Consider the following 12,500-nt stretch of genomic DNA (forward strand, 5'->3'; position numbering starts at 1 on the left):
GAAATCTTACACAACCCAAATAGGTCTTTTTGTTTAGGAAACCCATTGAAGCCTACGCTAAAAGGGGTACAAGGAGGAGAGTTAGCAAGAGAAAACTTGCAAATGAGTTCAGGAAAGGTAGAAGGAGAAGCACCTTGTTCATTGTCTGCTTGGCCTCGCTCCCAATTAGGTGCAAGCTGTGCATAGGTACGTAGCACACTATGTAACATGCGTGCCACAACTCTGGAGGATCTCACACCAACCAGGCTTGCCAGTGCGTCAGCTCCAATCCAACTGCCATTTGGGCCTAAAAAATCGGCGACCGATTTTATGTTCTTCGCGACAAAGCGTTGAATGAGACACCTATCAGCAGGCATATCGTGGAAATTAGAATTGTAAAACAAAGGCTCCATCAGGAACATTTGCTTTGTGTACAAATGCGTGGATCTTGTTGTCGTTAGGGCTCGCCATGCGTTTAGTACACTCTGATAGAAACTAGAGAGGGGAGACATATCAAGATGGGAAAGATCAATCAAGAATAGAGCGTGGTCATAGCCTAGTCTCCCCGCCTGCTGCAAAAGGCGACGAGCAACGTTAACCCATGGTGGAGAGGGGTGCGTGTACAGCATGAGTAGAACAACTAAAAGTCGAAAGGCCATTAACCGGCTCTTTATGTCAACCAGGCCTTGGCCTCCATCGGTCAGTGGCAAACTGAGGACCTCGGGTCACAACCAGTGCTTTCCATCCCAGAAGAAAGGCACAAAGCACTTCTGGAGCTGTTGAAGCAACACTACCAGAGGGTGCAGCACAAAGAAACTGTGCCATAGGGTAGAGACCACCAAACTGTTGATCACCAAGACCCTTCCACGATAAGACAGTTGTGTGATCAGACCTTTCCATTTTTGCAGTTTTCCTTCAAAAAAATCCGGCAGATCAGCCCAATTCTTTGCTACTGTGGCGTCATTACCCAAGAACACTCCAAGGTATTTCACACCATACACATCAATGGCCCATGAGAGAGGAGCAGGAAGTCTTGGTGCCAAGTGACACGACGGACCAAGCCAAAAGGCGCTCGTTTTGTCCCAATTCACTTTGGCTGAAGAAGCCTTTTCGAACACGGATAGACAATAACGGACAACGTTAATGTCATTGAGGTCCGCACAAAGACACACACATCATCGGCATATGCCAGCACATAATGGGTCGTTCAAGACGAGAAACTCAACCCCGGTTAGTCTAGCACGCAAATAACCAGTAAGGGTTTGATGGAGAGAGCATAGAGCATCCAGAGAGAGGGCAACCTTGTCGAATTAGCCTGTTAACAGGCAAGGGTGTAACAAGTTCATTGTTTATTTTAAGCACACAAGAATATTATTGTACAGCATATTAATATAAGAAATTAAGGTCGGACCAAGTCCAAACCGTTCAAGCACTTTGAAGAGGTACCGATGACCAACGCGATCAAAGGCCTTCTCCTGATCAAGGAGAAGAAGTCCCAAATCGAATTTACCACATTCAAAACATTTCAAGGTGTCAGTGGTTACGTATTGTTGCGGATATTAGGATTGAGTTTTTTTGATTGTGTTGTATTGTATACCAATTGTTGTGAATATTGCTTAGTCTGACCCTCCTGCCTCCAGTGTTGTAGAAAGGTCAAAGGGCGTTTCCCGTAGTTAGTTCCATAAAAGCATACATGAAGGACACTATAATATCCCTGTTCAGTAGTTTATTTCCTTATTCTGTGTATTAGGTTAAGGCCTTGTCTTCCATAAGATGACACTCCATTGCACCAAGTGAAATAGAGTAGATTCCTTTCACTTTCCCCTTTCATCATTGCCAAGCCTCGATTTCCTTTCACATCCCCTTTCGTCATTGCCAAGCCTCGATTGCAATTACATCCCCTCCAAAGCCACCATTGAACATGTGCTCGGGTCGGGGAAGAAAGGCGTGCCCGCCCGTCGTCATCAAGGGTGGAGCCAGAGGGTCGCGCACCAATCAAGGCCGAAGCGAGCCCACCAAGGGGCGTGTCCAAAAGGCCGGCGGCTTGATCGCCGGAGGCGCTATAAAGGCACGCGTGCAAGAAGTTGTAAGAGGCTGCGTTGGGGTGGTCAGTGGTTGCGTTGAGTTGACGATGGTGAGGAGTGTTTGGCCTAAAGAGGAGAGAGAACATCCAAGGAAGCACAAAGCCTGCTATTCGTCGCCTTGCTCGCCAAAGTTGGACCAAAAAGAGGAGTTAACAGCAAGAAGCCTGGAGAAAGCACGCGACGTCCACGCAGCAACACAGCAGCTTCAGATACAGCAGCTTGGGGCCTGACGGCAGTTTGAGCAGGGCCGCGAAGGAACGGCGGCTGCCCAACGCGCCGACGTGCCGCAGGACCCGTTGGACCTCCCTCTCCCTCCAACCATCCACCTCCTGCCATTCTATCATCACTCCCCCATGTAAGTGTGTTCGTAGTCTGTCTTTTGTCTTGTCCCTGGGAATAAGTTAAGCCTGTTAGATAAGCTAGTATTTTCACTGCGTCTCTAAAATCTTCTGTAAATTATTTTCTTATCTTTCCTTCTTCCTTGGTTATTTTGAGCCTGTATATAGTAGGAATAAATTAGTAGTCTTTCCAACCTGTTCGTCTTCTTCTTCTTCACATCCGTGTCGCCTTTGTCTTTTCCCTATTGAATATCTGTGGCGCGATCCGGCCAACGTTCAGGAATCGGGTTAGTCGGGGTAACTGTTAGGGGCTGCGGTGCCATCCGCTTGGCCAAACAACATCTTGTCCGCGGCCCGTAACAGTATAATTGGTAATCATGATCATCAATTTTGAATTTTAAAACAATGTTCAGCGTTCTTTCGATGTTAGAATAAGGAAGTACAAGATAAGCTTGCCTCCTAAAAGACGTCACATGTTCAGCCCGGTCGTCCTGGCAAAGTAAAGGTAATATAGTGATTTGGGAAACCACAGTACCATAACGAGATAGTTTGGAGACCAGTCTCTCATTCTTCAGGAATGGAGGAACATTTGAGATGATGACCTTAACGGTTGGAGTGTCGAGTGGGGACACGAGCACAAAATGTCCGTCATCTGTCGATAGTCCTGGGGATACAATCTCGTGAACCAGTTTGGCCTCGGATACGAAAATAACCACACGATTGTTCATTCACGAGGCTGCACGAACTTTATCAATACCGATTATGGTGCCTACCACAATAACGAGGTCCTCGACGCTGACATCGTTCGGCGGGACACAAACAACGCCATGTCTACGCGTTAACGCTTCATATGCCGCATAACGCGAAAACGAAGTCATAATTTACAAGGGTGGGGGAGAGGGAAAGGGACAAGGGATGGGGTTAAGGGGGGGAGGGACAAGGGATGAAGGTGGGGGAGGGGGGAAGGGACGAAAGGGACAAGGGACGAGGGTGGGGGGGGGGTGTGGGAAATGGATGAGGGTGGGGGGGGGGGAGGGACAATGGAAGGGAGGTGGGGGGGGGGGGGGTAAAGGTACAAGGGACGAGGGTGGGGGGGTAAAGGGACAAGGGACAAGGGCGGGGGGGGGGGGTAAAGGATGAGGCAGGTGATTGGAGGAGGGTGAATATCGCTCTCGAACAGTGATTAATTAATTACGAGCCGAGACAGATTTTCAAAGGCGAAAACAAACAGCTGGTGGAAAGAAACGATCAGCCGGAGGACGGGATGGGCCGCCAACTAATGTAAAGGTTATCCACAAACAGCTGTGGGCTCTCTTTCTCTCTCTCAGAAAAGGAAGGGAAACAAAAGACAGGAAGGAGTGAATATAAATGAAAACGAGATAAGAAAAAAAGAAACCGAAGAGGGGAAAGGGAGGCAGAGGGGGTGTGGGAGGGCCGAAGCCCCGAAGTGTTGGGTCTGATCAAAGGGGAGGGGTTGGGGCACAAATGCAGAGCAAGGATGTGGAGATAAACAAACAGAGGGAAGGAAAAAGGTGAAATACGACACGGAAAGGGACAAAGGAATAGAACAGCAGCTCCTACCTCACCACACATGCACAGCCGCCATCTTGCCACACCCAAACACGGAGAGAGAGAGAGAGAGAGAGAGAGAGAGAGTGAGAGAGAGCGAGAGACAGAGAGACAGAGAGACAGAGAGACAGAGACAGAGACAGAGAGAGAGAGAGACACCGACTTAGAGGGAGAGCAGAGAGGCTGAAGACAGAGGCATAGCTGAGCGCACAAGGAAAACATACAGGCGTAGCCGAGGTCGCGAGAAAGCGAGAAAGATAAAGGCAGAGGCAAGAGAGAACATCACATGCATCAAACTCGTGTTATGGTTTGAAAAAGGATTCTCCATAGGGGCATGACCTTTTACCCTTTGCACTCAAAATTGATTCCGTTCATGTTCGTCTTTGTATTACAGTCCATTGTTGTGCCAAGTTTGGTTGTAATCCTTCAGTGGTTCACAAGTTATCGCGGTAAGGAAAATCTGCTACGCACACACGTATGGATGCAGAACCGGACGGACAACCCAAAAACATAATACCTACAGTGCCTTCGGCTGTGGAGGCATAAAAAGCGTCATCTAACATGACAATTAGGCAAAGTTTCTGGATCACAATCACATTTCCCAAGTACTCACACTGCCAAAGTACTTGTCAAGAAGCTCCACATATCGATGAACTATCTCCAGAGTGAGTAGCTCATTGTCCTGTGTCGCAACTGCACAGCAGAAGTAGAGGCTTGCATATCTGGAGAAAAAAAAAAGTCAATGTCTGAGAGTGTCAATGTGTTAATCAAGGCCTGAAAACATCTCTTAGCACATTCAAATATGTTCCTTAAATCCTTACTTTCTCCTCTTCATTCCCCATGCCCTGATCCCCAAGCATTTTGTACTTTTTTTTTGTCCATTGTCATTCCTTCCTCAGGAATTTGAGATCAAGGTTGTGAGATTATAGATCCAAAAATGTAAGCCTCATCAGTCATCACCGTACCTCTTGTAGACAATCTTGAGATCTCTCCACTCCAGGAAGCTACTCATCTTGGGTTTGCGAGCCAGGATAATTGCAACCAATTCACGAACTATCTTCTTCTTTTCTCTAAAAAAGGGGAGATGCCGATAAACGATGCAACAACGGCTGCCATGAGCCCAAGCTAATGCGTCAACTCATGAAGCAGTTTCGTTGCAGATGTAATGAGAAAGAGGGAACATTTCATAGCCCATTACCTTTCATAAATAGCAAAATACCACTTTTGCAATCGTAGTTTCCCTTGACGGCTGAACAGCAGCATAAACTGCATCTGTGGGAGGTGAGAACAACAAAATGTGAAGGTAAAGAAGCAGCACAGAGCAAACAGTATACCGTATATACCGGTATTAACCAAAAGATGCACAGAAATGTAAAGTTTCAAATAAAAATGTATACATACAGAAAGGAAATGTAACACGACTGAATGATTTTTTTTTTGTACATTTACTTCGATTTATTTGTGGCTCACTGCATTAAGGTTGGCTTGTTTGGCATCCCATCCGAGTACCGTATTTTCATGCAACTTACCTACCTCCTGGGATACCCAGCACTAAGGGAACAAAGTGCTGTAGGAAAATTTCCAGCACGTATAACCCACACACGGGTATATCCCGCAAGCCAAGGGTGTGCTCAGTTAACAGGTTTCTTGGAGAACGCTCGTCAAGTGGCAAAAGCATTCGAGCAAGCATTCCATTCAAAACCGTTGAGGAACGGCTGGCTTGGCAAGCGCTTAACCAGCTGTTTAGTAACTGAACACAAGGAGCGCAACGCCCTGCTTTCCTCTCCACATGAGCGGGAGATGCGCGATCTACATAATTTCCAGCAGCCGACACGGCTTTGGTGTCAAGGGCCAAGGAACCGCTCTTTTCAAATACAACTGCAGTAAATAAATCAATTGACATTAAAATGAATATATTAAGAAAGGGTTGTTGCAATAATTGAGGTTTACTGTCCCAATGTGTGAAAAAGTAGCGTGGTTTACATGTTCCCATGTGACGCCAAACCGTGCTGATCATCCATTAGAAATGCATATTAGTGGGGCAACTTAGCATAACAATTGTGCATTTTGTGAGGAAAGCACCAAATTTGGCACACTAGTAGACTATCATATTATGAAAAGATCTGGATATTGGGCCATCTCAGATTCAGAGATTTGATTTTTGCAAGATTTCGATTCGTTTGGGATCGAAGAGAACACCTCACCTTCTTCGTCTTCTGTACAGTGAAGTTGCCAGCCCTGAATTCTCTGGCTACATCTGGGTGCTTCATTGGGAGTGCAACCGTGTCCCTCAGGTGAACAGGGACCCACCTGGCATAGTGTGTGTGGTCTGAGGCATGGAACCATGGGACCAGTTACGTCAGGGCATCAAGGTAAATCGTGAATGAAGCCTGCCGCAGAGAACGCACGTAGACCAGTACCAACATCTCTAGTTCCAGCACAGTTGCCCAGTACTGAAAGTTGGGAATGTCTTCTCCTCTCTGGTGTCACCAGTCTTCGAACTCAGGCAGGTCTTCTGCATCATCAGCATATGTCATACATGACGTTCATACGCACGGTGTTGCAGGATGTGCAGTGCCGCTGCAGTGATTTGATGAGCTCTTCTTGTGCGGGTGACGTGGGCAGCTCACAAGAAGGAGTCGGCCGTCCCTGGCGTTGCAATCTCAGCTTGCAAATCTGCAAAATCTGCAAATCTTGCAAAAATCAAATCTCTGAATCTGAGATGGCCCAATATCCAGATCTTTTCATAATATGATAGTCTACTAGTGTGCCAAATTTGGTGCTTTCCTCACAAAATGCACAATTGTTATGCTATATGTAGCTTAGCAGCCGGACTATATATACCCTGCAAGGTGTTAAATTTTATATCATTCCACGAAATAATCCGTAACATTACAAGTTCATGTCACACAATGTCTGCTGTCACAATATGTTATAGCGGGACCTCTAAAAGTCTCCATGTTATAGCGGGACCTCAATCCGCCCTCAGTGTGTGTTTTGACGGGACCTCAATCCGCCCTCAGTGTGTTTTGACGGGACCTCAATCCGCCCTCAGTGTGTGTTTTGACGGGACCTCAATCCGCCCTCAGTGTGTGTTTTGACGGGACCTCAATCCGCCCTCAGTGTGTGCTTTGACGGGACCTCAATCCGCCCTCAGTGTGTGCTTTGACGGGACCTCAATCCGCCCTCAGTGTGTGCTTTGACGGGACCTCAATCCGCCCTCAGTGTGTGCTTTGACGGGACCTCATTCCGCCCTCAGTGTGTGCTTTGACGGGACCTCATTCCGCCCTCCGTGTCTTGACGGGACCTCATTCCGCCCTCCGTGTCTTGACGGGACCTCATTCCGCCCTCCGTGTCTTGACGGGACCTCATTCCGCCCTCCGTGTCTTGACGGGACCTCATTCCGCCCTCCGTGTCTTGACGGGACCTCATTCCGCCCTCCGTGTCTTGACGGGACCTCATTCCGCCCTCCGTGTCTTGACGGGACCTCATTCCGCCCTCCGTGTCTTGACGGGACCTCATTCCGCCCTCCGTGTCTTGACGGGACCTCATTCCGCCCTCCGTGTCTTGACGGGACCTCATTCCGCCCTCCGTGTCTTGACGGGACCTCATTCCGCCCTCCGTGTCTTGACGGGACCTCATTCCGCCCTCCGTGTCTTGACGGGAACCTCATTCCGCCCTCCGTGTCTTGACGGGACCTCATTCCGCCCTCCGTGTCTTGACGGGACCTCATTCCGCCCTCCGTGTCTTGACGGGACCTCATTCCGCCCTCCGTGTCTTGACGGGACCTCATTCCGCCCTCCGTGTCTTGACGGGACCTCATTCCGCCCTCCGTGTCTTGACGGGACCTCATTCCGCCCTCCGTGTCTTGACGGGACCTCATTCCCCCCTCCGTGTCTTGACGGGACCTCATTCCGCCCTCCGTGTCTTGACGGGACCTCATTCCGCCCTCCGTGTCTTGACGGGACCTCATTCCGCCCTCCGTGTCTTGACGGGACCTCATTCCGCCCTACGTGTCTTGACGGGACCTCATTCCGCCCTAAGTGTCTTGACGGGATCTCATTCCGCCCTCCGTGTCTTGACGGGACCTCATTCCGCCCTCCGTGTCTTGACGGGACCTCATTCCGCCCTCCGTGTCTTGACGGGACCTCATTCCGCCCTCCGTGTCTTGACGGGACCTCATTCCGCCCTCCGTGTCTTGACGGGACCTCATTCCGCCCTCCGTGTCTTGACGGGACCTCATTCCGCCCTCCGTGTCTTGACGGGACCTCATTCCGCCCTCCGTGGTTTGACGGGACCTCATTCCGCCCTCCGTGGTTTGACGGGACCTCAATCCGCCCTCCGTGGTTTGACGGGACCTCATTCCGCCCTCCGTGGTTTGACGGGACCTCATTCCGCCCTCCGTGTCTTGACGGGACCTCATTCCGCCCTCCGTGTCTTGACGGGACCTCATTCCGCCCTGCGTGTCTTGACGGGACCTCATTCCGCCCTGCGTGTCTTGACGGGACCTCATTCCGCCCTGCGTGTCTTGACGGGACCTCATTCCGCCCTCCGTGTCTTGACGGGACCTCATTCCGCCCTCCGTGTCTTGACGGGACCTCATTCCGCCCTCCGTGTCTTGACGGGACCTCATTCCGCCCTGCGTGTCTTGACGGGACCTCATTCCGCCCTGCGTGTCTTGACGGGACCTCATTCCGCCCTGCGTGTCTTGACGGGACCTCATTCCGCCCTCCGCGTCTTGACGACGGGACCTCATTCCGCCCTCCGCGTCTTGACGGGACCTCATTCCGCCCTCCGCGTCTTGACGGGACCTCATTCCGCCCTCCGCGTCTTGACGGGACCTCATTCCGCCCTCCGCGTCTTGACGGGACCTCATTCCGCCCTCCGCGTCTTGACGGGACCTCATTCCGCCCTCCGCGTCTTGACGGGACCTCATTCCGCCCTCCGCGTCTTGACGGGACCTCATTCCGCCCTCCGCGTCTTGACGGGACCTCATTCCGCCCTCCGCGTCTTGACGGGACCTCATTCCGCCCTCCGCGTCTTGACGGGACCTCATTCCGCCCTCCGCGTCTTGACGGGACCTCATTCCGCCCTCCGCGTCTTGACGGGACCTCATTCCGCCCTCCGTGTCTTGACGGGACCTCATTCCGCCCTCCGTGTCTTGACGGGACCTCATTCCGCCCTCCGTGTCTTGACGGGACCTCATTCCGCCCTCCGTGTCTTGACGGGACCTCATTCCGCCCTCCGTGTCTTGACGGGACCTCATTCCGCCCTCCGTGTCTTGACGGGACCTCATTCCGCCCTCCGTGTCTTGACGGGACCTCATTCCGCCCTCCGTGTCTTGACGGGACCTCATTCCGCCCTCCGTGTCTTGACGGGACCTCATTCCGCCCTCCGTGTCTTGACGGGATCTCATTCCGCCCTCCGTGTCTTGACGGGACCTCATTCCGCCCTCCGTGTCTTGACGGGACCTCATTCCGCCCTCCGTGTCTTGACGGGACCTCATTCCGCCCTCCGTGTCTTGACGGGACCTCATTCCGCCCTCCGTGTCTTGACGGGACCTCATTCCGCCCTCCGTGTCTTGAAGGGACCTCATTCCGCCCTCCGTGTCTTGACGAGACCTCATTCCGCCCTCCGTGTCTTGACGGGACCTCAATCCATTCTCCGTGTTATAACGGGACCTCAATCCATTCTCTGTGTTATAACGGGACCTCAATCCATTCTCTGTGTTATAACGGGACCTCAATCCATTCTCCGTGTTATAACGGGACCTCAATCCGCCCTGCGGGGCAATCACAAACCGGCTCACGGCACAACGCACACTTCAAAAGAAATGTTCCATTAAAAAAATCTCGTCTTTTCTATTGTAATGACTAAATAACACTTCAGGGTAATTTCTCCACAGAAAAGCCATCGCGATGATGATCATGTGATTCGTGTGTAAAACCGTCATTTCAAATTCACCACTGCAGTAACTCACCATTTTCACAACCTTTGTCTCATTCACTCGGCGAATAGCACCAAACGTTCGCTGCGCAAGTTTGCCCCTTCTGATAAAAGCGACGGACACGGACGTCGCGGATTTACATTCACGTATTAGAGTAGAGCGCACGCAGCACAATCTGCATGGGGATTATCGCAAGGCCAGGGATGAATCTTTCGAGTTGAGATTTCTCCTCCTTCACGATGTTAATTACATTTGTTTTCTTAGTATTCCATCAAACATTTTCTCTTGCATTAAATAAAGGTTTCCATTATCTCTTTTTCTTACACGACCAGTTATGGGAAATAGCATTGAAGAAAACATATTAGGCGGTGTATTTTCACCATTTTTACCGAAAGCTTTACAGAGATCTATATGGAAACGGAGAATTCATATGGAAGACCCTACATAATTTATATATTACTTTCCAATATTTTATTTGGCCTTTTTACCAAACTTTGATAATTTGTTAAAGGTTGTCTGCAAAATTAGTGATTACTGATTATTCACCGGCTGTGCCATGAAATAAATCAAAGCTCAAACGTCGTGTTGTTGAAGACCATATTAATAAGTTTTGCATCGTATTGTTAGAACAGCAGGCTAACGCCACGTCATCACCTCAGAAGGAGAGACTATTCAGAAATCAGAAAATAAACATGACTTCAATCTCAAACATGGATTGAGCATCAAATTGTGTAAGTAACGTACGTGTTACGGGTACACGTCGCGTAGACGTCATCACGCACATGTCGCGAAAGATGTCATCGCGCACCCGTCATCCTGTACAAACCGTCAATTACGTCATCGCGCAGACGCCGCTAATGACGTCATTGCGCACTGACACACGTTATATCGGAAGTTCACCTCATTTTATGTTTGTCTGAAGTAGATCTCGTGCTTACCCACGTGACACACGATGGCGGATCGGAAAGAGCAAGATGCGTTGATACAGCAGCCTGATGCCGAAGCCGAAGCCGAACCCGAACCCGAACCCGAACAACTCACGGGATGCGGAGCCTCTGCACTCTGCGACCCTCGGCGCAAACCTCATCGATTCCTGGTTCTAATGTTGATGTGCTCATTGAGCTTTGGTACGATAAAGGATTGGGGAAAACTTACTGGGGAAATCGTCGAATCCTGCTGGTGTGGTGTGGTGTGGTGTGGTGTATCAAATCAAATCATGAAATCCCAGGGTGGAGTGGAGAGGGCTAGTTTACTCTTGCGGGGTCTGTGTGCCGCTTGGTCCCCAGTGGGGTTCAGGGGCAGCACCCCGGTTGGTGCTCAGGAGGCAAAGGTCTCGGAAGTTTTGGGGTTTTTGACTTTATACACCATTGGAGTTCAGTTTCCCTTGAATGACGTTAAATACGTTTTTGTTTAATATTCAAACGTTGCACTCATGACGGTCCTGACGTCTTTGCACGAAGCTCATTGGCGGATTCAATGTTAAGTGGAATTTACCTTTCCCATGAAACGTGATTGAAGATCTTTCCAGAAATGGACTTTGTCGGAAGCCGCAGTTTGAATATAATTTACAATAGATTGACGGTTTATACCAGGACTGTCCTTTGACATTAACGGACATCGCTCTGCTCTGGCAATTCCAATAGGCAGGGTCATAGGTCGAAGAAGAATTTCAACTGTGGGAATGAGTCATTGAGGCCGTTCTGGCGGATACTAAAGATATTTCAACAACTCCTTGTGACTGTGTCTGAAGAGAAGTATATTGTCTACATCGACGTCAGCTTTACCACAAGTTTTTGTAAACACATGGTCTAAGGCTTGTAATGGAGCTGACATCTCGTTTTTAGCCGCGTCGCAAGACGCTGCTCATAGAGTGCCCTCTGCTGTTGTTGTTCTTCTTCTTGTTCTTCTTCTTCTTGTTCTTGCAGAGAAGACAAAACCTCAAAGCTCCACCCATTCTGGGAACCATAGCTCCACCCATTGTGGGAGAGGCTTCATATAAACAAATATCCACCATTTTATTAATTCGCATAGCTTTGAGGCCTGTTTTGTAGGCCCGTGGTGTCTTGCTCTCTCACACAGTTTTCTTTCAAATCAAATTCGATATATCATTTCATTTTTCACAGTCGCTAACATAGTTTTAGACTCTGTTGAAAAAAAACGTGAAGAAAATCCGATGAAAGTTGCCGTTTATAGAACGAAATGAATTCTCAAAGGCCTGTAACTTCAAGTCAATTGAGATATATTTTGTTTAAATCGCGGCATGGTCAATCATACACCGCCCGAAATAACAGATGGGAAAATGCCGAGATATATTAAAAATTCGTCCATTTGATGACAATCGTCACGATGAAATATTTAATTTATACGTCGTCACAATAATGTGGAGAGAGGAGCATAGCTTCGTTCACGTGTCGCCACATACGGGAAATTGCCGAGATATATTTTTTTTACATCGCGGCATGGTCAGTCATACACCGCCTGAAATAACAGATGGGAAAATGCCGAGATATATTTTCACTTTGCACAAAAATAACATCAAGTAATCGAATCAATAGGAATGTCCTGTGCCTATAACATCGACGT

General features: G+C 49.2%; 2 protein-coding genes across 2 annotated transcripts in view; one reads left to right on the forward strand and one right to left on the reverse strand.

The window, feature by feature from the left end:
* LOC137437109 (AP-1 complex subunit sigma-2) overlaps positions 1-10,275 on the reverse strand; it is a 13,855-nt gene extending 3,580 nt beyond the window's left edge. Inside the window, exons 1-4 of the mRNA XM_078786680.1 lie at positions 9,951-10,275; positions 5,169-5,242; positions 4,936-5,040; positions 4,584-4,692 (exon numbers count right to left, since the gene is read on the reverse strand). Coding sequence (XP_078642806.1) covers positions 4,584-4,692; positions 4,936-5,040; positions 5,169-5,242; positions 9,951-9,953 — 291 coding nt within the window. The 5' untranslated portion in view covers positions 9,954-10,275. The remainder of the gene's footprint in view (positions 1-4,583; positions 4,693-4,935; positions 5,041-5,168; positions 5,243-9,950) is intronic.
* A 488-nt stretch (positions 10,276-10,763) lies between these two features.
* The window catches only part of MFSD1 (major facilitator superfamily domain containing 1), a 27,388-nt gene continuing 25,651 nt past the window's right edge, over positions 10,764-12,500 (forward strand). The window contains exon 1 of the mRNA XM_068131555.2: positions 10,764-11,044. Coding sequence (XP_067987656.2) covers positions 10,870-11,044 — 175 coding nt within the window. The 5' untranslated portion in view covers positions 10,764-10,869. The remainder of the gene's footprint in view (positions 11,045-12,500) is intronic.

The sequence above is a fragment of the Myxine glutinosa genome, chromosome 1, assembly GCF_964187855.1.
Source record: "Myxine glutinosa chromosome 1, kmMyxGlut1.1, whole genome shotgun sequence".
Taxonomy (NCBI): Eukaryota; Metazoa; Chordata; class Myxini; order Myxiniformes; family Myxinidae; genus Myxine; species Myxine glutinosa.